This window comes from Garra rufa, chromosome 10 (genome assembly GCF_049309525.1).
Source record: "Garra rufa chromosome 10, GarRuf1.0, whole genome shotgun sequence".
Classification (NCBI taxonomy): domain Eukaryota; kingdom Metazoa; phylum Chordata; class Actinopteri; order Cypriniformes; family Cyprinidae; genus Garra; species Garra rufa.
In genome coordinates, this window is record NC_133370.1 from 15751577 (window position 1) to 15778996 (window position 27420).

A 27420-nucleotide genomic window follows, 5' to 3' on the forward strand; every position below is an offset into this window, starting at 1 on the left:
CATCGCAGAATTAAATTACATTTTTAAATATTAAAATAGAAAGCAGTTATTTTAAATATTTCACAATAATTTGAATTTGAATCTAATAAATGCAGGCTTGGTGAGCAGAAGAGAATTCTATAAAAATACATGAAGAATCTGTTCAAAATCTTTTGACTGGTGCTAAAATTAGTCCTCTAATATGATTTCGTACATTAACCTCGTTAAATATTTTGGCTTTCTATGAATGAAAACGCTTATAATGCGCAACTTTGTGCATCAATGTAATATAATATAATCCTGAATTTGGTCCCTCGTAGTCTAAATATGTAAATTCACGTTTTTGATGTCCCACGTCGCAGATAAGTGTGGAACATTACTTTTTTTTAAATAAAAAGAATAAGTACAATATCGAATTTTGAGATTTTGCGTACAAGGCAAAGTACGAATCAGTTTAAGTAGTCGGCTGTTTCGAACCTTTTGTTTTTTAGAGAATCAGTTAGTAAAATCAGCTTTAAATCACTTCAGTTCGCAATTACAATCTATGCTCGTAAAGTATTTTTATTTAAAAACATTTATGCTATTGTCTGATAAAGCAACCTTTCGTCCTTTTAGTAACATCCTCTGTATGAATCTTGTTCAAAATGACTTGTTCAAAAGAGTCGGCTCTCGTCGAGTCGTTGACTCAACAACTGCCCTTTCTGATTCAGTTCAGTTCATGAATCGTTCAGTCAGACTCAGAGCAACACGTTAAGGTCAGGTTTGTGAACGACGTGAAAAGATCCGATCAAAAAGATTCATTCACGAATAGAATATCGCTAATATGCAAAGCCCCCCCTGTGTCAGAGCCGATGCAATCGGTGGACGCAGTGCGTGGCTCCGTTCGAGCTTCACGGCTCAGTCGAGATTATTTTTCATCTGTTAACCGACGTTGAAAGTAACAGCATGCTGTTTTCGACGATAGGTGACAAGACCAACTAAGAAAAGGGTAACGTTTTATTTAAATGACATTTGATTTAAGTAATAGTAACAAAAGAGGTTAAGATTACTCGTTTGTTTTGATCAGCTAGCATTCTGACGTTAGCAAGCATAGTTGTCCTAACACGGAAGTAAATATAGCGTAACCTACAGAATAAATGCACATGGTACGATGCAAAACAAAACTGTTTTATGAGGCTTTTGAACCGAGTTTATAGTGTATGTGAAAATGCACGAACGTGGCTTATTCAGTGTTTCAGTTTGTGTATTTTAAGTTATAAAAAAAATGCTCCACAACATTAGGACAACATATTTCTTTTAAAGCTACAGATTTGTTTGGAACCATCAATGAAAATCCTGCTAAAATCCTTTTTTTTCTGTCTTTATTAGAAATGGCTTGGTTCCACCAGGCTTTACAAGGCTCGGGCCAGCCAGATGGATCCATGATGCCCCCTACAGTGGAAGATCTGTCCCATACACAGGTCTCCAAGCACACCATTACTCAGTTAGGGATGTCTGATGGACAAGGTTGGTCACCCCTTCCACCAGTTTCCATCACAAACTTTCCGCCTGCTTCAGGAGGCATCGTTCCCCAACGTCTGGAAGCACTGTCCTGCGCTTCCCTCTACATGGGCTCCAGAGAAGACTCTGTGCCGCTGTCTTTCGTGACACTTCAGGAGCAACGATGTGTAATAAGTTGGTTTATAGGTTGGAACGCTGTCCAGAAGCAACGCTTTATGGAAGATCTCATTTCAAAGGCTGTGCCTGGAAAGGTGTCCAGTTTATTAGACCAACTCAACACACTGCAGGTGGTTCATTTTGTTAATTTATGTGAAACTCTATCTTCTTTTCTTTGTTGTGTGATTCGTAAAGAAATAGTTCACCCAAAAATGAAAATTAGCTTACAAGTTACTCAGCCTCAGAACCTCCAGATGTAAACAAGTTTGTTTCTTCATCAGAACAGATTTAGTTCAGATATAATAATAAATCGCTTGCTCACCAGTGGATACTCTGCAGTGAATGGGTGCCGTCAGAATGAGAGTTCAGACAACCAATGAAAACATCACAATAATTTACAGTACAGTAACTCTAGTGCATAAGTTAATGTCTTGTAAAGTGAAAAACTGTGTATTTTTAAGAAACAGTTTAAACCGTCACTTTTACAAAAATACTAGTTTGTAATCCATAAAAAGACTTCCTAAAGTGTAAAAGACCATCTCCTATTGTCCTCTCACATCAAAATCCACCAACATGTTTGTTTAGAACCGTTCTGGACTATTTTCACTTGTTTTGTTGTTCACTTGATTTGTGCATTTCTCTCCTGATTCAGATGAGAGACAACTTTTTCTCTTTTTCACTTTCACTCATATTTTAGCGTCTTAAAATACTGAATTTATTACAAACATGCTTTTCACTTCACAAGACGTTAACTGATGGACTCGATTGTGTCAGTTACTTGTGGATAATTGAGATCAGCTTTTATCAGCTGTTTATTTATGTATGTACAGTTGAGGTCAAAAGAATCTGTGAAATGTTAATTATTTGACCAAAATAAGAGGGATCATACAAAATGCATGTTATTTTTTTTTAGTACTGACCTGAACAAGATTTTTCACATATAGTCCACAAGAGAAAATAATAGTTGAATTTCTAAAAAATGACCCTGTTCAGTAGTTTACATTCACTTCCTTCTTAATACTGTGTTGTTACCTGAATGATACACAACTGTTTTTTTGTTTAGTGATAGGTGTTCATTAGCATTATTGGGTATTTATTTTATTTTCTGAGAAACATGCAAGTATCTATCTGTAGTTTCTGAAGGGCAATACTAAATAAAAAATACGATATTTAAAAAAAAGGGAAAAACGTACACATCTTCTTTCTGTTCAAAAGTTTACACCCCTGGCTCTTAATGCATCGTTGTTGCTTCTGGAGCTTCAGTGAGCATTTGAACCTTCTGTAATAGTTGCATATGAGTCCCTCAGTTGTCCTCAGTGTGAAAAGATGGATCTCAAAATCATACAGTCATTGTTGGAAAGGGTTCAAATACACATAAATGCTGCAAAACCACAGAATTTGTGGGACCTGAAGGATTTTTCTGAAGAACAGTGGGCACTTTAACTGTTCAGGACAAACAAGGGACTCATGAACAAATCACTAAACAAAAAACACAGCTGTGGATCATTCAAACAACATTCTAACAACACAGTATTAAGAATCAAGTGTTTTTAACAAAACTTTTTAACAGGGCCATTTTTATAAATTCAACTATTATTTTTTCATTTGGACTACATGTAAACGTTTTTTATGTGGAATATCTTTTTCAGGTCAGTGCTAAATAAAAAAAATAATTTCCCTGTTATTTTTGGTAAAATAATTTATATTTTGCAGATTCTGCAAGGTGTATATAATGTTTGACCTCAACCGTATCTGACATAATCAGATAATGCTAAACACATCTGTATGATAACATGGATATCTTCTTTGTCTCTATATTTCAGGTCAATGATCGCCCACCCAACATTTATGAATGCCAGTTAAGACTCTGGACTCAGTGGTTTGATTCATGGAGCGAAGAGGAAAGAAATGCCTTTTTGAGCAGCTTAGAAGAAAAGGATCCAACCTTTGTTGCTTACTTCTATAGCCGGGTTGCTGGAACAGCAGGCAGAGATTGAGTGTCTTCGTATAGAGTTTGTTTTTTTCAAAATAAAACTGAAATCAAGTCTCCTATGGACTGTTCTACTGTTAAAGTGTTTGAACTGCTTGATATGCACGTGAGTGTAGTTTTCAAGCACTGTGTTGACCCTTCAAATTTTGTTTGAAATTCAGAAAATCCTGTTATAAAGTTGTTTTTTTCTGAAAGTTTTTCTAAAATAAAAAAAATTGTTTTCGCTAGTCATGTTTCCTCTCCATTTTCTGCTACAAGATTCACAGACATACTTTCTTTATTTTAAAGGGACAGTTCACCCCCAAAAAAGGAAAATTCTGTCATTGTTAACTAACCCTCATGTCATTCCAATGCTGTATGTTTTTGCTTCTTCTGCAGCAGAAAAAAATATTTCGAAGAATGCTGATAAGCAAACAGTTCTGGTTAAAAAAAATGCTGGGACATTCTTTTACACTACCAAGTTCTTGGACAAGATTTTTAATGTTTTTAAATAAGTCTCCTCTGCTCACCAAGCCTGCATTTATTTAATTCAAAGTACAGCAAAAACATTAAAATTTTGAAATATTTTTACTATTTAAAATAACTGTTTTCTATTTGAATATATTTTATATATTTATTAAGCTGAATTTTTAGCAGCATTACTCCAGTCACATGATCATTCAGAAATCATTCTAATATTCTGATTTGCTGCTCAAAAACATTATAACATTGAAAACAGCTGAGCAGAATTTATTTCAGGTTTTTTTTTTTTTGTTCAGAATAACAGCATTTATCTGAAATAGAAATACATTAACATTATAAATGTCTTTATCAATTTTGATTAATTTAAAGCACCCTTGCTAAATAAAAGTATTAATTTCTATCATTTCTTTCCCCAAAAAACTCTAAGCTTTTAAATGGTATGCTGTGTTACAAAAGTGTTTGTATTTCCGATAAAATCAGCATATTAAATGATTTTTGAAGGATCATGTGACACTGAAGAATAAAGTATTGATGCTAAAAATTAAGCTCTGATCACAGGAATAAATTACATTTTAAAACATATTCAAATGGAAATTAAAATAGTAAAAATATTTCCCAATATTACTAATTTGCTGTATTTTGGATCAAATAAATGCAGGCTTGGTGAGCAGAAGAGACTTCTTTAAAAAACATTACAAATCTTACTGTTCTAAAACTTTTGACTGGTAATGTATGTTCCAAGTAAGAAAGTACGTCAGTATAAAAGTGGGTAAATGAGGACAGACTTTCAGTTTCTGCATGAATAATCATTTTAAAATGTTAAAAAGACACCAAAATATAAGGTATTTTTTGATGTTTTTCAAATATAGGTGATTTATTCAAATGAACGGTTCATTCGTTCCATTCAAGCATGCAGTTGAGAGTAGTAACAAGCCAAAATATCAAAGCAGAAAGCATTTTTGTTGGATACAAAAACAGACTCCTAATACATGGAGATCACTGCTTGAGCCAATCGGTATTCTGAGGTTGCTTTAAGATCAAGGGAGGATCATTTAAATTAGCATCACTGCAGGTTTCAACATACGGATAGATTATTCCCTGTAGCTCATTGCCAGTGAAGCTAAAGATTTCACGCCTCTTTTCCACATTATAAAAAGCAACCTTATTGTTTATAAAGTCCAACTGGACCCCGATTACAGAAGGCGCATCAGTGTTTAGTTGAACCTGCTTGTCATCAATGGCAAAAAGTTTTGAACCTCTATTCATCAGAATAACCCAATAGCCAGCTGTAGGGCCATATTTTAAAATACCTTTTCTCTGAGCGGAGGCCCTGGCTGCACCCACAACATAACAATTCCTTCCAGTTACCCTTATTTCCCAGTAATGCTTTCCGGACTCATATCCAACTTTTCCCAGAGCGGCAATAGCTGTGTCGTAGCGCTCAGGAATGTCAGGTACAGACTGAGGGAGTAAAGAGGTACGCGCCTCTTTCTCATCCTGTGACAAGACGAGTCTGCGGTGGGCAGTTTTTGCCGCGAACGTCGGCCATTCTGACGTGGGCACACAGACAGATATTTTTTAGTTTGATTGCATTTTTACAGACTGTAGCTAATTGTTTTGTTTTGTTTAATTCTGTATAACCCGACTTACCGATCTTTGGGGGTTGCTTTTTTTCATTTATAACTTCTAGATAAAGAGTTGCAAAAGAAATACGTTGGTAATTGTGAAAATAAAACTAGTGATACATTTTGCTAAGAAAAATGAAATATCTCACTCTCAAGTTCATCCACTTTCTGTTGGGTCTCATTCAGTTTTTGTTGAAGTTTCTCTTTCTCATTGACCACATCTAGAAACATTGTGAAGATATTAAAACCTTCTACTGACACGTGCAAAATTAATTACACTCTTCACTAATATTGCACCCCACTCACCTTTTAATTTATCTTTCTCCTCTTTAAGCTCATTCTTTGTATCAGCATTTTCCTTTTGGAGTTTATCAACCTCTTTCTCCTTCTCCTGGAGTTTCTGGTCCTTCTTAGCAAGTTCTTGTTGTTTGGCTTCCAGTGTCCTTTCTAAATCTGATGACAGGCATGGAAAGATACTTGTTAGGCTACAAATTTTATAAAATATAAAGCTGCAGAACATATTTAAATCTTCTGACTTGATGAAGTGTAGATTTTTTTTTGTTTTGTCATACCAGAAATGTCTTTCTGTAATTTATTTTTCTCCTCTGTAACTTTTTGTACGTCATTTTCCAGTTTCTTCTGCTTGTCAACTAAAACAAAGAGCAAGGTATAATTAAATGACTATACGCATATGTGATTATATAATATGTCAACAAACCACGCTTGGGCTAATTTGTTTTTACAAAAGTTCTATCTGATTTTTAATGAACAATTCTGTTAGTCATTATGCAATGATTTTATTCTCACCCAAAGCTTGATTTTTATTATTCATCTCTTTTAATTCAGCTTCAGTTTTAGCAAGTTGCTGGTCCTTTGTTTTGAGCTCTTTCTCTAGATCTGGATCAAATGCAAAAAAGTTCATATTAAGTAACATGCATCAATTGTGTATTTTGTAGATAAATCTGAATTTAAGCTCACCTCTGTTTTTGTTCTTTACTTTTTCAAGCTCATCTTTCACAGCGTCCTGTTGCCTATTCAATATAGCAATGGTTTCATCCTTCTCTTTTAGGAACTCGTCCTTTTCAGCGAGTGCGTTTTCCTGTTTTTGCGATTTGTCTTTTAAATCTGATCACAAAAATGCAGTTAGTCAAAACAAGAAAATGATCAAACTGATTGCTAGTTCAAATCTGAGTTTAAAGATAGAACGTCATCATGGCACTACTGTTAGTTCTCACATGCTGATCTTCAAAACCAACATGTCTAATCACTCCAGCAAGTCTAATAGTATTGGAAAAGTAAACTTGATATTTAATCAAACATATCTTCGGTGTTTTGACAGTGTGTTCATACCAGCAATTTCTTTGTTTGCTTTCTGCAGTGCATTTTTCTTCTCCTCTGTGAGTTTCTTTATGTCATCATTCAGATTGTTCAGCTGTTTGACTGAAAAGAAAGACACAAAACTGAAATTTTTGGAATGACAAGTTATGTGACAATACAATATGGATCACAAAACCTTAAGTAGCATGTGTATATTTGTAGCAATAGTCACAAAAACATTGTATGGGTCAAAATTATAGATTTTTCTTTAATGTCAAGAGTAAAGATCATGTTTAATGAAGATATTTTGTACATTTCCTACCCTAAATATATCATAACTTGATTTTAGTTTAGTAATATTCATTGCTAAGAATTTAAACAGGACAACTTTAAAGGTGATTTTCTCAGAGCTTTGATTTTTTTGCAACTTGAGATTCTTGATTTTCAAATCACGGCGAAATATTGTCATATCCTAGCAAAGCATACATCAACGAAAAGATTATTAATTTAGCTTTAATCTTAATTTCAAATTTAAATGAACCTTATGACTGGTTTTGGGGTCCAGGGTCACATATGGAATCTGACACAAATGTGGGGTTGATTAATTTTGCAATGTTGTGGTCTTTATTCATAATTTGATTTTCTTACTCAAAGCGGCATTTTCAGCATTTGTCTTTTGTAGTTGATCTTCACTTTTAGCAAGCTGCTGGTCCTTTGTTTTAATTTGTTTCTCTAGCGCTGTGAAAAAAAGGCATGATAAAATTTAATAACACGTTTAACGTGCCTCTTAGCATCTTGTTTAATAAATAAATAAATAAAAAGGTATCCATTTCCTCTGAAACTTACATGCAATCTTATCATCTGATTCTTTTTGCAGGTTTTTCATTTTTTGTTTGCTATCCTCAAGCTCCTTTTCTAGTTTTTGTATCCTGTCCTCTATTCATGAAAAAAAGAGTAACAACACATTGTGTTAAAATGCACAGTACACAGCATTTGGTAGGAAATATGCACAGTTGCCCATTCCTTTGGTGAAGTTATTAAAGGGATGGTTCACCCAAAAATGAAAATCTTGTCATTAATTACTCCCCCTCATGTTGTTCCAAATCTCTTTAAAACACAAATTAAGAGATTTCTGACCCTCAATAGACAGCATGGTCTTTCTGGGTTTTGAATGTGGTAGTTCCCTTGTCTATTGAGGGTCAGAAAGCTCTCGAATTTCTGCAAAAATATCTTAATTTGTGTTTCAAAGAAGAACAAAGGTTTTGGAATGACATGAGGGTGAGTAATTAATGACAGAATTTTCATTTTTGGCTGAACTATCCCTTTAAAGGGACATTTTGTCATTACCCTCAAGTTGTATGAATTTCTTTCTTCTGCTGAATACAAAAGAAGATGTTTTGAAGAATGAACATAACTAAACAGTTTCTGGTTCCCACTGACTTCCATGGTATTTTTCCCCTATACTATGGAAATCAGTTGGAACAACTTGAGGGGAGAAAATGATGACAAAATTGCAATTTTTGTGTGTACTTTCCCTTTAAGGGAGGGTTAAAATCACTTACAAAAAATATTCTTTGGTGCCTTTTCACATTTACTTACTCAGCTTATCGGACTCCACACAGTTAGCCCGCAACAGCAAAATCTCTTTTTCTTTGTTGTCTATTTGATCCTTGAGACCTGACCGACAACAAAAATATCTGTTTAGTAGTCTTTGTTTCCACTTTTACTCAAACGATAGCGATGCATTTAAGATTGACTTACCATTGATTTCCTTTGCATATTTCTCTTTAATTTTTTCTTGTGCTTCTTTAAGTTTGAACATTGATTCCTTTATAGACATTATTTTCAAGGCTGTTTAAATGTATAAGAAAAACATTTACATTAACACATTTGGCAGACACTTTTAACAACTTTGAAAAGATGACTTTTTCCATGTTTAAGGAATTGGGTCCCCGGTGCATGTTTTGTTTTGATGTGAAAAAAACGAGCATCTCAGATTTTACGCTGCTGCCACACAGATGTAATATAAAGATGTGATTTCTTAGGTGTTTACCTTTAGACACATAACTGACCATTTTTGTAACTCCTGTGTATTTTTTACTTAAACTTGTGTGTATTTGACAACTTAAGTGCAATAAGACATGAAAGAGAACTTGGTTTAGGATTCACATGCCATGGTACAGCCGCTTTCTGTGTGCATGCTTTGGATTTATGTGCTTGTGCTCAGAAAATCCTATATCAGAGTTTTCAACTGATATGGTTTAAAACACATTAGCACAATAGACATGATAATCAAAACCAAACAGAATTTTTTTTTAGCAGAGAATCCAAGGTACGATCTGTAAAGGCACGGCCCTATTCTGAAAAAGGGGGCAGGGAGTAGTGATGGGTCGTTCTTGAATGATTCGTTCATTTGAACGAATCTTTAATGTGACTCAGGATGAGCGAGTGATCTCGGGGAGTGATTCGTTCAGTCGCGCATGCGCAACATTTTATAGGTTCTGTACTGGAATTAGTTCACCTGTGAACAACTCAAACCCAAAGACTCAAGAGATGAACTAATTAATTCTCTTTCCCAGATAAACAATGAATTAGACCCAGGTATTGGCAATGAATTAATATTTTCTTTTTCTTATAGCATTATAGTTTTGTCTTGTTTGGAGTGTGATCAACGTTTGTGTAAGCGGTACATGTGTTAGGGAAGTAACACATAGCATTTTAATTATATTTTGATAAAATAAACTAAATCACTCTAAAAATATTTGTTCATTTTGCTGAACGAGACTCAAAGGTCGAGTCAGTAAAATGATCCGAACTTCCTATCTGCTTCTACTCAAAATGGCCATTTTCAGAATGATACAATAAATGATCTGTGGGGTATTTTGAGCTGAAACAGAGACACATTCTGGGGACACCTGAGACTTATTTTGCATATTTATTGTAAAAAGAGCCATAATAGGTCTACATTAAAATTTCAATCAAACCCATGATCCTGGTGTTGCTAGCAAAGTGCTCTACTGGTTAAACTCACCAAGTCCAAGCCCTGCATCTCCAGAGTTTTGCAACTCAACCAGCAAACCATTTAGTTTAGCTTCCTTTTCTAAATGATAAGAAGAACATCACTAATTGTAAGATAATGGATTAAATTTTTAAGAGAAGAAATAAAAATAATTACAAGAGTACATAAATGGATTTGTTTAAACTTACCGGGAATCTGTGCTGAATTCTCTTCAGTTGGATTTTCTTGCAGCTTCCCTATATTACTTAGTAACTCAAGTACATCCAGAGCTGTAATAAAGCATTGTGTAAGTGTGCAATAGTCTCTCTTCAGATTAAGAAGTCCCCCAAAACCGCTAAAATGGGGTTGGACTCACTTTTGGCTGCTATGGATCCCTGAGCTTGCAACTTCTTCTTTGCCTCTTCCAATTCTCTTTTCTTTTGTTCCAGTTCTGCCTTCAGTTCTAAGAAGCAAATGACCATATATTGCTCAAAATGTACAAAAGCATGTTTTTAAATGGTAATATCTCACAATAAGTGTTTTTACTGTGTTTTTGGTAAGCGTAAGTGACTTTAAAAACACGTGTATTTCTAAAAGTACTGCAGTTTCTGTGATATCAGAATAATTAATTACCTGGGAATCCTTGTGCAATTTGCTCATCCAGGTACTGAATTTCATCAATTAGATTTTTAATGATAAAAGCTGAAAACAACAACATTGGATAGAGAGAATTATGTGTACGACTGTAGTAGATATAGACTTAAGGTTAAACAGAAGATGGTGTTTTTTCAGTTTTATTATGTATTCGTGGCATTAATTATAACAGTTTAGCTGTGTCATTAATTTAATCACAAACCAGTTTTATTGTAAACTTTTACTCACCCTTCTTAAGAACATCATTGTTCAGCTTAGAAATTGTATTGTTATATTCAGTCTGCATTTCTGTAACACAGCCACAAAGTATCCTGTTTACACAACTGTCCATATCATGTTTATAAAATGTCTTTTTACACCAGGTAGAAAAACAAGGTACCGTTATATTTTTTCTGGAGTTCAGGGCATTCAGCAGCATTCTTACAATTTACTTTAAGCTCTGGAAAGATACAGAATAGGGAAGATGAAGAACTGTTCTTTAAAGTTTAAACAATGCCCTATAATGCTGAAGACTGCAGTAACATTTTGTTTTACCATTATACTCAGCACGAATTTTGGCATTTTCATTCTCCTTCACTGTTACGCTCCTTTCAAGATCTAAAAAGAACAGCAGAAAGTTGTTTTTGAATGAACGGAGAGCTCCAAAGTTGACGCGCTTTACTGTTAAACGAGTGGAAGAGATTGTAACTGATTGATTAAATGAAACTCACCAGCTATTCTGGCATTCAATTGTGATTCTTTTTCTTGCACTTGTTGTTTTAAGGTTCTCACTTCGTCTAAGAGATTGTTGATCTTTGTAACTAAGGTTAAAAGAACATCAGGTTACATTACACAGCAATGATCTGACTGGACATTGGCAGACGAATCAAATCCTGATCATTTATAGCAAGCAAACTTCATTTTCTGCTTTGGTGAATTGGGTGAATCTCTTCAGCAACTTACCTTGTTGTGACAGCATGGCATTCTTCTCTTTTAGTGAATTATTTGCACCATTTAATGCATCATTACTCTGTTTTAGTTTTTCTTGAAGATCTGTGAAAGAGAAAACAATTCCGTTTAATTAATTTGTTTTAATAAAAACAATTATCATCTTGAAAACAACTTCATGGATCAATGCCATACCTTTAATAATCTGCTTTGCATTCTTTTCAGCTGTGTCTTTTTCGATTTGCAACGCCAAAATGTCTTTCTTCAAATCAGCAATCTCTTTCTCTGTAAATCAAGCATTTTAATAACAGCTTTAATGGCCATTTTCATTATTGTTTGAGCTCTGAAAAGGAAAGTTTTTACTTACGTAGCTGACCAATGTTACCAGTCGCAGCAGCCAGCTCTTGGTTTTTTTCATTCAGCAAACGGTTTTTGTCATCCAGTTGCTTTTGGATCTCTGTCAGAAGTCAGTGTAAATATAGCAATGATCCAACCAGAGTTACAATCTCTCCAATTATGACAATTTACGCATTTATAGGTGTAAAAAGAATTTTAAAAAACTGTTAAAGCTCTTGTAAGGTACTAAAAGGTTTCAATGCCAACCATCTTTCTTGATCTCAGCACGTGCAGTCACAGTTTTCAGCATTTCCCTTATCCAGGTTACATCAGACTGGAGAGCAATGATTTTTAGCACTGAAACAAAAAAAAAGTAATACTGATTTTTCTGCCAAAAAAATCTGAACAAATTGTGAGTTTATAGTACATATGCAAACTGATTTACTCATAAGGCAGCTGAAAGTGTAATTATTCATCTATAGGTATGATTGCGAACATAACTGGAAATAACATCAGCCTTAATTCCAAACAAGGCCCATAACTCTCCACTTACTTGGTTTTGAAGCCATTTGATCATCTAATTCGTTAATCAACTTCAGGAGATTCTTCTGCAGATCTGAAACCAAAACAGAATGTATATTATAACCTTAAAGGGGACATTGTTTAGGTATAATCGGGTGCATCTACCAACCCAGAAAATGTGAAAAATATTTTTCCACCACGGCTCCACCATTTTGTTTTCGCAAGTTACAACGCTGTACTAGTTCTAACTCCATGGCAAAAGTTTTAGAAAAGAATGCTGACTTTTCTGTTGTTGGCTGCACAGATGAGCACAGAACACTATTTAGAGTCCCAGCTTCAGAGGAGACAAGAGAGCAGTGGATTTATTGATTTATTTACTGTATATTACACTGCTGCCACACAGATCTAATATAAACACGTGATTTCTTTCCTAGCTGTTTGCCTTCACAGACGTAAGCGACTGTTTTTGTAACTCATGGGTGTTTTTAACATAAACTTGTGTGTATTTGACAGTGTTAATGCAATAAGACATGAAAGAGAACTTAGTTTAGTACTCACATGCTGTGTGACAGCCGCTTTGTGTGCATGCTTCGAATGTGTGCTCTTACAAAACCGTATATCAGAAGTTTAAACTAATATGGATTAAAAAGCATGATTTCAGCACGATAGACATAATAATCAAAACTAAAGAGATCATTTTTTCTGTAAAGGAACAGTCCTATTCTGGAAAACAGTGTATTTATGCTTCCACTCAAAATAGGCATTTTCAAAATGATATAATAAATTATCTTATCTGTGGGGTATTTTAAGCTAAAACATCTTGTAAAACGGGACCCCTTTAAAGGGATGGTTCGGAAGTAGAATTGACTTCATTGCTATGCACTCCGAAGCCCATCTAAATACCCCATCCAAAGTTTTTTTTACCTTAGTCGAACATTTATGGAAATATTAGAGTTTTTCGAATTGCTTGTTACAGGAGTGAATGGTACATGTGATGTATCTCGTAAATTGCACCACTAAACGTGCAAGTAATCTTACCAAACTTGTACAGTAGTGTAAATAGGTTATGTACAGGGAAGTGACGTCGACGTGTCGCCATTTGTAGTTTTTGAGACTAGTAGGGATCGGCTAAAACGTGTTTTTAAAACACTCATGGTGGACTTACAAATGTTCTGATGCAGCGTTTTGTGAGTACATAACCTATTTACACTACTGTACAAGTTTGGTAAGATTACTTGCACGTTTAGTGGTGCAATTTACGAGATACATCACATGTACCATTCACTCCTATAACAAGCTATTCGAAAAACTCTAATATCTCCATAAATGTTTGACTAAGGTAAAAAAAACTTCGGATGGGGTATTTACATGGGCTTCGGAGTGCATAGCAATGAAGTCAATTCTACTCCGAACCATCCCTTTAAGGTCAATTTAAACTGCACCAACAGATGCATCGCCAACAGCTGACCGAGTACAGTATGCCACATCTCAGTCATTCCAAGACCCAACAAATGCTGATTCAACATGTTAAATCGACAAAACTACTGCATGTGTACTGCGTTATATACTCACTGCTGATTTTATTGATGTTGTCTGGATCTTCAGTCTGTAGCTTCCAGATTTCCTCCATCTGCGCTATCACTTTAAGAACTGACCAGCAGAGACAGAAACATGCATGCTTAGGTGTAAGTCAAAAGAATTTATAGCAGATAAGAATGCAAAAAGAACCAGTCACACTTTTTTCAGCGTTAGCGTCAGTTTTTTGAAGTTCCCCTTTTTTCAACTCCAGTTCTTTGAGTTTTTCATTCCGTATTCGCTTCAAATCTATTATAAATATACAAAAAGTAAATAATTATTATATTTATGCATAAAAAAGGCAGTACAGTACAATATGCATTAGAAATGGTTATCCTAAGTACCTTTTAAAAGCCGATTGCTTTTCTAAAAAGTACAAAAAAGAGACGTACCGTCATTTGATTGGGATGCTGTAATTTGTTTTGTTAGTTGGTCTATTTCAAAGCCTAGCAAAATAATCTGGAGAGCTGTGAAAGGGAAATATTGCCATGTATATTAAATTTAGTGCAACTAATGCATGTAAAAAAATATTTTGTCTCTAAAATTTTACTTAACTCACCTGCCTTTGAGGTTTTATCTGATACTTTATTTATTTGTTTGTCTAGTTCAGCTTCCGCATCTGGAAAATACAATACATAAATAATGGTAATTAAACAACACAACTCAAATATAACATTTAATAATTCCATTTAAATTTCTCATGTTGCTTTCACATGAACAAAGCTTTTATATGGCCACTTGCTGGGAGGCAAGAAGAGTAAAATGTCTTACTTATGTACAGTTCCATCAGGTCTTTGCATTGTTCTGTCTGGACGAACAGCTTTTTGTGTAAACCTGGGTGTAGAAGATATGATAGATGAATTAACGATAAATGTTTTATTCAGGATGAAATACAAGGCTAACATTAACTGCTATAACACACTGTATACAATGAATATTGTGAATACTATGACTAACTGATTAATACTATGATTAATTGTGTGCTATTGTACAGAAAAGTGTTTTTTCATCAGTATGGATTAAGCATCCATGTTACTTCCATGTTCTTCCATATCGATCTTACTTTTGTTGGCAGCATCCAGATATAATACCCTTTCCTGTTCCTTTTCAAGCTCTTTCTGGAGATCTGAGAAGGAATAATCCAAAATGACATGAACATCACAATTATATTAAGGCTGCTTATGAAAGCCTGGCTAAAAAAAAGATTTTTAAATAATAATAACCATTCAGATCTCACCATTTATCTTAAATTCATCTGCTTTCATTTGTCCCTTTGAAGTAATTAGTGCCTCCATAAATTCAAACTGGAGTTTGAGAATTTTAGAAACTAAAAGTAGCAAAAATATTTTATTTAAAAACAGTGACACTAGAAACTCAAGTGACTCAAGTATGTTAAACTGAAAGAACTTACTTAACTTATCTTTTCCATTCAATTTGCCAATTTTGTCCATTATTTCTGTTCTTTTCCCATCAGATGCATTTGTCTGTTCTACAAGATACAAAATATCAACAGGATGAAGTAGTGATTCCCATTTCTAAATCTAAAATACTAAATGATTCCTAAATAATTACTAATCCGATTCCAGTACCGTCAAGCAGAACAAGTGTTTGTTTAAGAGCTGATAATTCAGCATTCAGATCTAATATTTCTTTCTCCAGTGCTGCTATGAGCATATCTGTGAACACAAAACAGAAAATTAAAAAAGCTATGCTACAGTAATTAAGAACCTCTTATTTGTCACATAACATGCTAAGAATTTATTGTGGAGCAACAAAAAAGCCAACTGGAAAACAAACCATACCAATTTTTTGTAAGTTCTCTCTCTTCTCTTCTCGTTCCTCTTTCAGATCTGATAGGAGGCCATTTTTGAACTCCAGTTTGCTTACGATTACTATTCAAAATGAGATAAAACAGTTGTAAACTGCAACTTCACAACTTCCTAGCCTGATAAGGATTGTGTAAACATCAATACTGAACACTCACCATCCATCTGCGCTTGCGTCTTAAATTTACCAGAGATGCGTGCCATTAGTTCCATTGCTTCAATTTGCAATTTAACAATCTGCAACACTACAAAAAATCCTTTATTTAATCACTGCTAAAAGTATTTCTAAACCAATTTGAAAGGCTCCACTGCTCTTATTCTCATTAAACTCACCCTGTATTGCAACATCGTCTTGTTCCCCTTGTTGTTTGAGCTTGTCTTCCAGGTATTTCTTTAATTCTGTAGATTACAAATCAGCATGTGCAAAAGTCACTATAAACTTTCAGTCAGTTTTAGGTTTTATTACTTATCTTGTATAGTCACTGATAATGATACTATTGGACTTTGGATGATATCAATCAAAAGCAACCTGTTTTGGTCATACACACCATTAAGAGGTGCCGATGTTGCCTTATCGCTTTTCAGCATCCCTGTGCTTATCTTTGAAACTAGATGAAGAAATGAACAAACAATTACTTAAATTTCCTTTGGTTAAGAATTGAGCAAGCACTCAAAATGCAGTGTCAGTGTGGTATTGCTTCATGCACAGGGGTGTATCTCTACCTGCCCGCTCGAAAATTTCAACACTTCCTGAGAATTCTGTCTTCAACTCTGCTAAGTCTCTCTCTGCTTCCTTCCGATGCTTGTCCAGTCCTTTTAATTTTTATATAAAAGTTGTGTGAATATACATGGAATATTGATTGTATTCAAGTTAGTATTAAAAGTAATGTTGTTGCAACACACTTTCAATCTTTGTGGCATTTCTCTCAGTGTTTTTTATCGCATCTAGCTCCTGAAGGTCGATGACTTTCTGGAGAATGTTTAAGACTGAATGGGTGGAACACAAGGGTATACAGTGTCAACCATTGTCATTTTGCTAAACATTAATAAAAAAATGATACATTTAAATTTTCCCAAGAATTCTATCATTATTCTGTTCACCAAAATCATTATTTTCCACATACCATCCTTGGCTGGACTCTGGGTGTTGCTGACTTGTTTGAAAAGCCCATCCAGCTGCCTTTTAAGATCTGCAAACATGCCCACCAATATAAACATTTATAGTGGTTAATATACAGTTGAAGTCAAAAGTTTACATACACCTTGCAGAAACTGCAAAATGTTAATTATTTTACCAAAATAAAAGGGATTATACAAAATGCATGTTTTTTTTTTGGTATTTAGTACTGACTTGAGTTAGATTTTTCACATAAAAGATGTTTCAACACAGTCCACAAGAGAAAATAATAGTTGAATTTATAAAAATGACCCTGTTCAAAAAATTACATACGTTTGATTCTTAATACTTAATACTATTCTTAATTGTTTGTCCTGAACAGTTAAACTGCCCGCTATTCTTCAAAAAATTCCTCCAGGTCCCAGAAATTCTTTGGTTTTTCAGCATTTTTTTGTATTTGAACCCTTTCTAACAATGACTGTATGATTTTGAGATCGATCTATTTACACTGAGGACAACTGAGGGACTCATATGCAACTATTACAGAAGGGGTGAAAACTTTTGAAATTTGAAGATCAGGGTAAATTTTACGTATTTTGTCTTCTGAGAAACATGTAAGTATCTTCAGTAGCGTCTGAAGGGCAGTATTAAAAGAAAAAAAAAGATATTTCGGCAAAATAAGTAAAAATTATACATCAGCTTTCTGTTTAAAATATGTAAACGTCTTTTATGTGAAATATCTTCATGTCAGTACTAAATAAAAAATTACACGCATTTTATATGATCCCTCTTATTTAGGTAAAATAATAAAATTGTTTTAAAAACATTTAGCAGATTCTGCAATGTAAACTTTTGACTTCAACTGTACATACTTTCAGATTTGTGTAGAATGAAGATGGGTGGACTCACCATCAATATTGTCCTTCGCTACTTTATAAGAATCCCTACATTTAATCTTCATGTCATTAAGGTTTTTCCGGACGTCTGAAGAAGTAAAGATAATCTGATTTTAGTGTCTGGCATTTTTATTAAATAAATACATTCATAACACTAACATTTTTCTAGTCACGTTGTACAATGTTTTATAAAGATGTAAACCCCAAGCTATGGTTGAACTGGTTGAAGCTGAACATTTTCATGTCACAATCTAATCTCAATTGGTTTAATATCTGAATGAAATGGTTCTAAATAAAATATAATGAAGAAAAATATAGTTCACATACCTGAACAGTCCTTAGTAGATTACAAAAAAGATAATAAAAAGTATTTCAAAACAACATTACGTAGATTGAAAAGTGCATGCATGCATGTGAAATGAAAATGCAATGTTAAAACCACAAAAACCACACACCTCTATGGCTCTTCTTTCTCTTGTGGAATCCCAGAAAGCCTAAAATGTGCGAAAACGTTCACTTTAGAAACAGTTCACGCTGAGGTTTTGCACTGTGAAAAACATTACAGTACAAATATAGAAATATTTTTGATAATAATATATTTAGCATCATGTATCAAAGCTGCAGTTTTTTTTTTACTACAAAAGTTATACTTCTCAGATACATTGCCATTCAAAAGTATTGATATTGATATTTTTGTTTAGCAAGGATGCATTGATAAATTTATCAAAAGTGACAGTAAAGATATTTATAACATCACATTTTTATTTCAAATGAATACTGTTCATTATATTTAGTCAAAGAGAAAAAATGTATCACCGTTTCCACACAAAAAATACTGATAATAATAAGAAATGTTTTTTTCTAAAGGATCGTGTGACACTGAAAACTGGAGTAATGGCTGCTGTAAATTCAGTGCTGTCATCATAGGAATAAATTACATTTTATAATGCATTCAAATTATTATTTTATATATTATTTTAAATTGTAATAATATTTTACAATATTACTTGTACTGTATTTTTAATCAAATAAATGGCGCCTTGGTGAGACTAAAAGACTTTTCAAATACATTTAAAAAGTCTTTTTAAACAGTAACGTTTTTAAATCAACAAGTCGTATCTGACAAAAGCATGTCGGAAACCTACCAAAATCGGAGCGTGTTTTTCATCACTCCTAGCTGAGGCTGCATCCACAGGACCTAAATCACAATCAAAATGTGTCATACAATCAATCCTTCTCTTGTCAGAAAGGAGACAGACAGAACAATCAAAGCAATGCTGCTCTTACCACATTCAGTCTGTGTCAGCAGGCAAATTGACACAAGGAAAGAGCAAATCAGGAGATTCTCTATCCACCCCATTACTGTGTGTGAAAGTAATCTTACAGTAACACTGGAGCTCATGAACTTGTGTGCTTTATATATGAAAAGCACACCAGCCTGTTATTGCCCAACTCTTACTTTTACATCTCATGCCGGAAGAACACACTGATGTACTTACTAAGCTAATGTAGTTCTAATCCTTATATGATCTAAAACAGGACTTGACAAGAAGAACTACCCAGTGTCAGAGTGTTTTAGACCAACTGACACAAATGTTTTTTTGTCGTTTGTAATTTGTAATCTGCTCTGACACTACATCTTACATGTGTTGATCACGTACATGCATTTTTATTCTGCTGTTTTACATATGTAACCAAGACAAAGTCATTTAGTTGCTATAATGCTGCACTGTCTAGCAGGCATTGTGTAACAGTAAAGCTGTTTTATTTCTTGCTACTGTTGCTTCTTAAAAACTATTAAATTAAAATAAGAAGACCTCCAGAATATGCATAAACCACAAAGTTCAGGCATCAAAAACGTGTTAATTTTCAGTATACTAGCTATTTGTATTTGAACAAATTGTATCTCATTGTGGTAATACTGACAGTAATCTTCATTGCAAAAAATAATTCACATTGCGAAAAAGGCACACCCAGCCCTGAGTTTGTTGATAACAGGGTGGTTTTGTAAATGCCAATGACATGGTCACTTTTATGTGTAATGCAAATTCATCAACAGTTGACCAAAAATGTCCAAAAATGGAAGAAAATGCAAAACCTGCCTATAGAACCTGTAGAACTACTGTGAAATTTATGCCATTTTAAAATCAAACATGACTCAAATTGTTAGATTTATATAAAATATTTTAGTTTATATTAAAAAATTCCATTCGCAATTTGGGGTTTCAATAAAACAAATAATAATACAAATATTCTGATCATGCAAGTCACCAATGTTTTGAGTATCAGCTAGTAATGAAGATGTATTCAAAGGCTTTCTTTGCTTTAAAACTATACATTTTATGTTTAAGGTTTGGCTATGAAAAGCTATTAATAAATAGCTGCTTCCAAGCTCAAAATCTGATTGTTTGGTGTAACAACAATATATGTGACCCTGGACCACAAAACCAGTCTTAAGTCGCTGGGGTATATTTGTAGCAATAGCCAAAAATACATTGCATGGGTCAAAATTATTGATTTTTCTTTTATGTCAAAAATCATTAGGATATTAAGTAAAGATCATGTTCCATGAAGATTTTTTGTAAAATTCCTACTGTAAACCTATCAAAATGTAATTTTTGATTAGTAATATGCATTGTTAAGAACTTAATTTGGACAACTTTAAAGGTGATTTTCTCAGTATTTTGATTTTTTTGCACCCTTAGATTCCAGATTTTCCAATAGATGTATCTCGGCCAAATATTGTCCTATCCTAACAAACCATATATCAATAGAAAGCTTATTTATTGAGCTTTCATATGATGTATATATCTCAGTTTTGTAAAATTTTACCTTATGACTGGTTTTGTGGTCCAGGGTCACATATATGACAATGAGGCCTCTGCCAGTCCATTCGCTATGATGATGCTTGTCACTGAATAGAGCAATTAACATTTGTAAACATAGTTTACTGCTTACTTTTTATTACTGGATTCAGAGCAAAGATTATCTGGATTGATGAATGGAAAAGTACACAATATGTCATTTTTGATTATTTGGTGCCTAAGCGTCCAATAATCATAAACCCAAGCTCTGCTAAGTAAATGTATAGCAACTAATCCATTTTAGTGTGACTAAATAAAGTGATTACCACTATATGGAGAGTGATGTTGCTGAAGGGCCATTTTGTCATTTTAATGCAGTGAAATGACCATTGTCTTCAGATACATTGCGCTGTTGAGGAGACCTGGGTTTTTGTTGTATTCACATCCTGGTATACTCTGAAAATGCACCTGAATATGCCTACTTCTCTACTACACAGCATGCGATAAGCAGTAGTATGTCTGAACATAGTATTTGAAAAACAGTAGGCAAAAAGTACCCAGATGACAATTTTAATGGTCACAAAGCAAGTTCTTCATCAAAAGTAGTACATACTCTGGCAATGGCTGATTTCAGATGCATCTCCTCTCTCTTTGTCTCTCAATAAATCTGGAAAAAGTACCTGAAAAGAAAAAGACCAATGAGAAATGCCTACATGTGGGATCCTGGACTACAAAAACAGGTCATTTAAAAAAAAAAAAATTGAGATGTATACATCAGCTGAAAGCTGAATAAATAAGCTTCCCATTAATGTATAGTTTGTTGGGATATGTCAATATTTGTTATGAAATTTAAAAATTAAAAAAATTAGAAAATTGCATTTAAAGTTGTTCAAATTAAGTTCTTAGCAATGCATATTACTAATCAAAAAGTTTTTATATATTTACGGTAGGAAATGTACAAAACATCTTCATGGACAGTGTTGGGAGTAACGCATTACAAAAGTAATACGTTACAGTAGTTTATTACTTTTTGCTGTAACGCAGTAATATAACGCATTACTAATACAATTTGGGTAATAATATTACTCGTTACAATCTCAGTAACGCAAGTTACATCAACATATTTTAACTCAAAATTAATTTGTGAATTAAAAAAAGTCCACAAGTAAAATATTTTGTCTTCCTGTTGCTGGAATTCGATGGTTGAGATGACTGCAGAGACGAATTCTACATTTATGAGATGGACGCACTCCCGTTATGGAGAAACAGCACGAGTAACTCCTAGAAACATCTAGACTGGTGCCACGTAACACTAAAGATGAGAGCTGCGGAGTCGGAGAAGAGAAAAAATGACGGACGAGTGCATAAGCAACAAAAATTAAGCTAAAAATGACTAAATCTGTTTTTATTAAATCATAGTCCGCATATAAAATGGATGAATACGCGAAATATATCTGATTTTCAAAACGAAAAGACTGAGTGACATATGCTGCTGAGTTTGGTTCACTTTTGTGTGGAGTGGCGCTCTACGAAAGTTCACGGAAAGGAAACCGAGATGACAGAAATAAAAGTAAACACACTGCAGTTTTAAATGATCTGCATGACCAAAAATGACGGAGTTATTCCGCTATTCGATTGCCCCGGCGCCTCACGCACACACAGCGTTGCAAAAGTTGCAGTCTGTTAATTATAAGAATAAAATACAGTCACTGGTAAAATGAAATAGTGCGTACTGCATAGTATCCGTGCCGTCAGCCTGCGCTCGAGCCAAACACATATTTGCTCATGTGAGGAGGATGTTTTATAAGCGCGTTAAGTACAAATCCTGGTTTACATAATAGTTTAGCATTCAAATACATCACGAATATGGACACATTTAATTGGATTGATGCAGAATGAGAGAGGTAGGCTGCACGAGAACAACACCGTTTGTTTTTAGTTTCGCTTTTACCCTCATTCGTTTTGGCTTGTTTAGCAAATTGTATTCTTCATTCTTGTTTTGTTCTGAAAACCATTTAAAATAGCCTATAGGCTATTCATTGTGTTTAATGATTGTACATTATAACACTTTGCTTTATTTATCGGTGTTATTTCTGTATTAATGAGTTTTGTGCTTATCCATGTTTAACCTAAACTACAACGTAACATTAATAGACATACCGGTAGGCCTACCTAAATATGTTTTTATAATTTTATGCTAGCTATCCTAAACTTCATGTATAATGAGCAGCTCTAAACTTTTTTTTGGCATTTTATAATCTGTGGATAATTTGATGAAAGTAACTCAACAGTAACTTAAAAGTAGTGTAACGCATTACAATTTAGAGACAGTAATATTGTAATGTAACTAATTACTATTAAAAGACAGTAACTAGTAATATATAATGTATTACGTTTTGGAAGTAACTTGCACAACACTGTTCATGGAACATGATATTTACTTAATATCCTAATGTTTTTGGCATTCAAGAAAAATCGATAATTTTGACCCATACAATATATTTTTGGCTATTGCTACTAATATACCAGTGCCACTTGACTGGTTTTGTGGTCCAGGGTCACATATAGGGAAATTTGTAATCAAATTGTCTATGGTTTTTGTTTGATAAAACCAGTGCAGACCCTTAAACCCATTAAACAGCTATAGTTGGCAAAACAGAGGAAAAGTTAACCTTACCTTGCTGGAAACCACTCTGTGTGCTTATAAACTAAAGTTGAACAAGTGTAAACGGGTTTGGGTGGGTGATTTCAGGTTTAAATAAGCTTATAAAAGCACATTTACAAAACCCTTTAACTTTATATTAGACGTATTACGGGAATGGGAGGATCGGCATAAACAAGACTGTCTTATCTGCGCGACATAGCAGTTCATGTTACCAAACTTTGCCTTTTGTTTCCTGATTTCAAGTCTAGGCAAGATTTCCTAACAGACATTTACATTTCAACGGAGGTTTAACAGCAGCGTTTATCAGGTAGCCAATGTGTTGCATTTACATAAATAGCCTACAACATGTAGCATAAATGAAGGTTGCAAGTAGGTTTTTTATTAAATATATTTCAGTCTATAGAATGTCTTCTATCTATCACATTCAACATATACTAAAGTGTCGAGGTCGAAGATTTCAAACGAGTAAGACAAGGTAATCAAGTATACGATTCCATCTGCATGACACTTTAGTAAATAATTGTGATGCATCACCGTTGCATAACTTTAATTTCGGGCCAATAAAACGTCATTAGATTCGTTTCTACCCACCTATTTGTTTGCATAATTACGTTACCTCCCAAAACTGTCCCACATCATCAGGCATCCGCCTCCGAACACAAGACAACATGACAGCGTTTGTTATTTGTTTGTTTGTTTGCTCTCAGCCTTAAGTAATTTATTATGTAGGGAAAAAAACAGTTCTTTTAATAATGAAAACTATCCAAACCAGGGCTGTCGCTAGCATTGAGAAAAGTGGTAATGATTCTAGGGGCCCACAGCTACAACTTGCACTGGGGCCAGGCATACATTGTGTTTGTGTGTGTTTGTCAGATGGCACTATCAGGATGGATCTGTTTGGTGACTGGTGCTTCCAGAGGAATTGGAAGAGGTATTGCCCTTCAGTTATCTGAGGCTGGTGCTACTGTGTACATCACTGGTCGACAGGAGAAAACTCTGAAGCAGACAGCAGCTGAGGTGTGGAAACTGGCTCATGATTACACCAATAATAACCATCAACTTGGAGAAGGTGATACTGGTTTAATGCTTCCTTTATTTTCATGATGACAGGTGACAGAGAGAGGAGGCCGGTGTCTCCCAGTGGTCTGTGACTCTTCTAAAGATGATGAAATCAAGGAGCTGTTTGAACGTGTCCAGCGTGAGCAAAATGGCAGACTTGACTTACTGGTGAACAATGCCTATGCTGGTGTACAGGTTAGTCACAGCTAACTATGGCACAGTTATTGCCATTTTAAAATCAAGCATGACTCAAAATGGTAGATTCATATAAAATATTTTAGTTTACATTCACAATTTGGGGTTGCAATAATAAAAAAAAAAAAATACAAATATTCTGATCACGCAAGTCACCAATGTTTTGAGTATCAGCTAGTGATGAAGGTGTATTCAAAGGCTTTCTCTGCTTTAAAACTATACATTTTTGTTTGAGGTTTGGCTATGAAAAGCTAATAATAAATAGCTGCTTCTAAGCTCAAAAACTGATTATTTGGTGTAACAACAATATGTATTATTATGTATGGCCTCTGCCAGTCCATTCACTATGATGATGCTTGTCACTGAATAGAGCAATTAACATCTGTAAACATAGTTTTTTGCTTACTTTTTATTACTGGATTTAGAGCAAAGATTATCTGGATTGATGAACGGCAAAGTACACAATATGTTATTGTGGCCAAGATTATTTGGTGCCCAAGCGTCCAATAATTATAAACCTAAGCTCTGCTGGGTAAATGTAGTGACTAATCAATTTTATTGTGACTAAATAAAGTGATTTTGTCAGTTTTATTCTGTGAAATGACCATTGTCATCAAATATATTGCATGGCTGAGGAGACCTGGATATACAGATTTTCAGAATAACTTTTGAATGTTCCATAAAATAACTGTTTTACTATAGTTGTGTTTATGTCTCTGTGTTAGGCTATTATGGAAAACATGAAAAAGAAGTTCTGGGAGGTGGATCCAGATATTTGGGATACCATCAACAACACTGGACTCAGGTACAGTTAATATGTGGAAGTGACATCAAATAGCATTTTTAAATATTATGCAGAGATGTAAAAATGCATATCAGTTATTTTTAATTTCCTTTGGCCTTCCAGAGCCATATGAAAAATCATGGTCACTGTTTTCACAGAGGTCACTATTTCTGCTCAGTGTATGCTGCACGGATGATGGTGGCTCAGGGCAAGGGTTTGATTGTGTTCATATCATCCATGGGCGGTCTTCGCTATGTCTTTAATGTATCCTATGGGGTCGGCAAAGCTGCAGTGAGTCCATGCGCACAGCATTAACGATTCTGTATATAAAGTCATTTTCAGTAAATCATATTTGAAAAATGCCACCTCCATTTTTAATTTGTTTATAGACTATTCTTTCATTATTCTCCATTGTTGGATCTATGCTTCTACTTTCTTTAGTGTGACAGAATGGCAGCGGACATGGCAATAGAGCTAAAGAAGAGAGGTGTGGTTTCTGTAAGCCTCTGGCCAGGAGCAGTTCAGACTGAGTTAATTAATCAGTATATGTCTGGTGGTGAGGGTCTTCCAGATTTTGGACCAAAAGTAAGCCTTTTTTTTTTTTTTGTCCCTGCTCTTAATTATCATTGCTTTTTAAATTCATGGAGAACTGGTGTGATTGATATAACAAACATATATTAAATATTTGTCTTTCTTAGTTCAAGGAAATGTTCAGTAAGGGAGAGACGACAGAGTTCAGTGGACGATGCATAGTTGAGCTGGCCAAAGGTTGGTTTTTTTAAAAGACTGAATGAGAAAAATGAAAATTCTGTCATTTACTCGCCCTGAAGTTGTTCCAAATCTGTGTGTTTTTCATTCTGGTGAACACAAAAGAAGATATATTGAAGAACGTTCATAGTCAAACAGTTGCTGGTAACCATTGACTTCCGTAATACGGGGAAAAAAATACTATGGAAGTCAATGGCTACCAGCAATATGTGAGTAAATAATGATAAATCATTCATTTCAAGGGAGACTATCCATTTAAAGTTAACATGGTTATGAATTATTCAGAATTTTTTGAAGGCTGACATGTTACTTTCTGCTTCTTGGTGACAAACAGATAAAAGTCTGACGTCAATGACTGGGCAAGTGTTGATGACCTGTGACCTCGCTCGGCGCTATGGACTCAAGGATGTTGATGGTACAGTGGCAAATGTTTATGCAGATGTGATGGTGCTTCAGTTATAATCAAAGATGTAGATGTTATAATACACAGGGTTTTTATGTGCTCCTTGTCATTTCAGGTCGCAGTTTAGTGGACTACACCTCTCTGAAGTTTATCATTTCCCAGATACCTTATTTGTCCTGGCTGTCCGTATTCACTCCTTCATTCATCAGAGTGCCTCGATTCATGCTGGGTCTTGGCAGTGGCAAATTCTAACATGTCTCACTGCAGACACTGTGGCTGTTTTTGATAATCCTGTCATTTTTGGAAAAAGTAACTAAAGTTCTAAAGTTATTGTAATGTCTGTTTTTACAAAGAAGTAAAGTGTGAATTAAAACGCCAGTAGCAGAGTCTACACTTACTGGACATTTCATTAGCAGATCATTGTTGTCATAACTGATAGAAAACAGTTATTTTAAATTGTAATAATATCTGTTACTGTTTTTACATTTTTTTTAAATCCAGGTTACTTCTTTAAATAAAAATCGTACCAACCCCAAACCTTTGAACAATAGTTTGAGTGTGTATTCATTCAAATATATACTAAAATCATATCTAAAATTATATTATGATACTATAAGTAGTCATACCTAAAAAAAAGCATGTCTGTCGGTGCGTCTTTTTCATCACTTCTAGCTGAGGCTGCATCCATAGGACCTAAATCACAATCAAAATAACATTTTATACAATAATTTCTTCTCTTGACAGACAGAACAACCAAAGCAGTGCTGCTTTAACTACATTCACTGACACAAGAGAGAACAAATCAAGAGAACAAATCAGATTCTGTATCCACCCCACTACTGTGTGTGAAAGTACACTAGCC

General features: G+C 34.4%; 3 protein-coding genes across 4 annotated transcripts; 2 read left to right on the top strand and 1 right to left on the bottom strand.

Annotated features, from left to right (window-relative positions):
* The first annotated feature begins 726 nt into the window (after positions 1-726).
* c10h14orf119 (chromosome 10 C14orf119 homolog) lies at positions 727-3852 on the top strand. The gene is made up of 3 exons (XM_073849582.1): positions 727-967; positions 1348-1766; positions 3459-3852. The coding sequence occupies exons 2-3, from the start codon at positions 1350-1352 to the stop codon at positions 3630-3632; spliced, it is 591 nt and encodes a 196-aa protein (XP_073705683.1). The 5' UTR covers positions 727-967; positions 1348-1349; the 3' UTR covers positions 3633-3852.
* Positions 3853-4951: 1099 nt separating this feature from the next.
* Positions 4952-18122, bottom strand: LOC141344388 (uncharacterized). Its single transcript, XM_073849274.1, has 42 exons — positions 17894-18122; positions 16992-17057; positions 16771-16854; positions 16591-16680; positions 16416-16475; positions 16201-16266; positions 16026-16112; positions 15844-15933; positions 15631-15717; positions 15453-15530; positions 15279-15368; positions 15105-15167; positions 14813-14875; positions 14601-14660; positions 14434-14508; positions 14204-14290; positions 14039-14116; positions 12498-12560; positions 12212-12301; positions 11976-12065; positions 11804-11893; positions 11624-11713; positions 11392-11481; positions 11216-11278; positions 11061-11120; positions 10910-10969; positions 10661-10729; positions 10404-10490; positions 10237-10317; positions 10061-10129; positions 8791-8880; positions 8629-8706; positions 7876-7965; positions 7678-7767; positions 7063-7152; positions 6691-6837; positions 6520-6609; positions 6285-6362; positions 6019-6165; positions 5862-5933; positions 5738-5773; positions 4952-5637 (listed from the first exon to the last, which is right to left on the bottom strand). Exons 1-42 carry the CDS (start codon positions 17943-17945, stop codon positions 5084-5086), a joined length of 3840 nt encoding a protein of 1279 aa, XP_073705375.1. The 5' UTR covers positions 17946-18122; the 3' UTR covers positions 4952-5083.
* A 4327-nt stretch (positions 18123-22449) lies between these two features.
* LOC141344283 (dehydrogenase/reductase SDR family member 1-like) lies at positions 22450-27095 on the top strand. Of its 2 annotated transcripts, none has more exons than XM_073849122.1 (9): positions 22450-22588; positions 24223-24366; positions 24460-24603; positions 25329-25408; positions 25546-25678; positions 25829-25972; positions 26086-26155; positions 26490-26570; positions 26674-27095. In XM_073849122.1, exons 1-9 carry the CDS (start codon positions 22580-22582, stop codon positions 26808-26810), a joined length of 942 nt encoding a protein of 313 aa, XP_073705223.1. In that variant the 5' UTR covers positions 22450-22579; the 3' UTR covers positions 26811-27095. The 2 variants fall into 2 exon arrangements, with proteins under 2 accessions (XP_073705223.1, XP_073705224.1); XM_073849123.1 differs by lacking the exon at positions 22450-22588 and adding an exon at positions 23520-23656.
* The last annotated feature ends 325 nt before the right edge of the window (positions 27096-27420 follow it).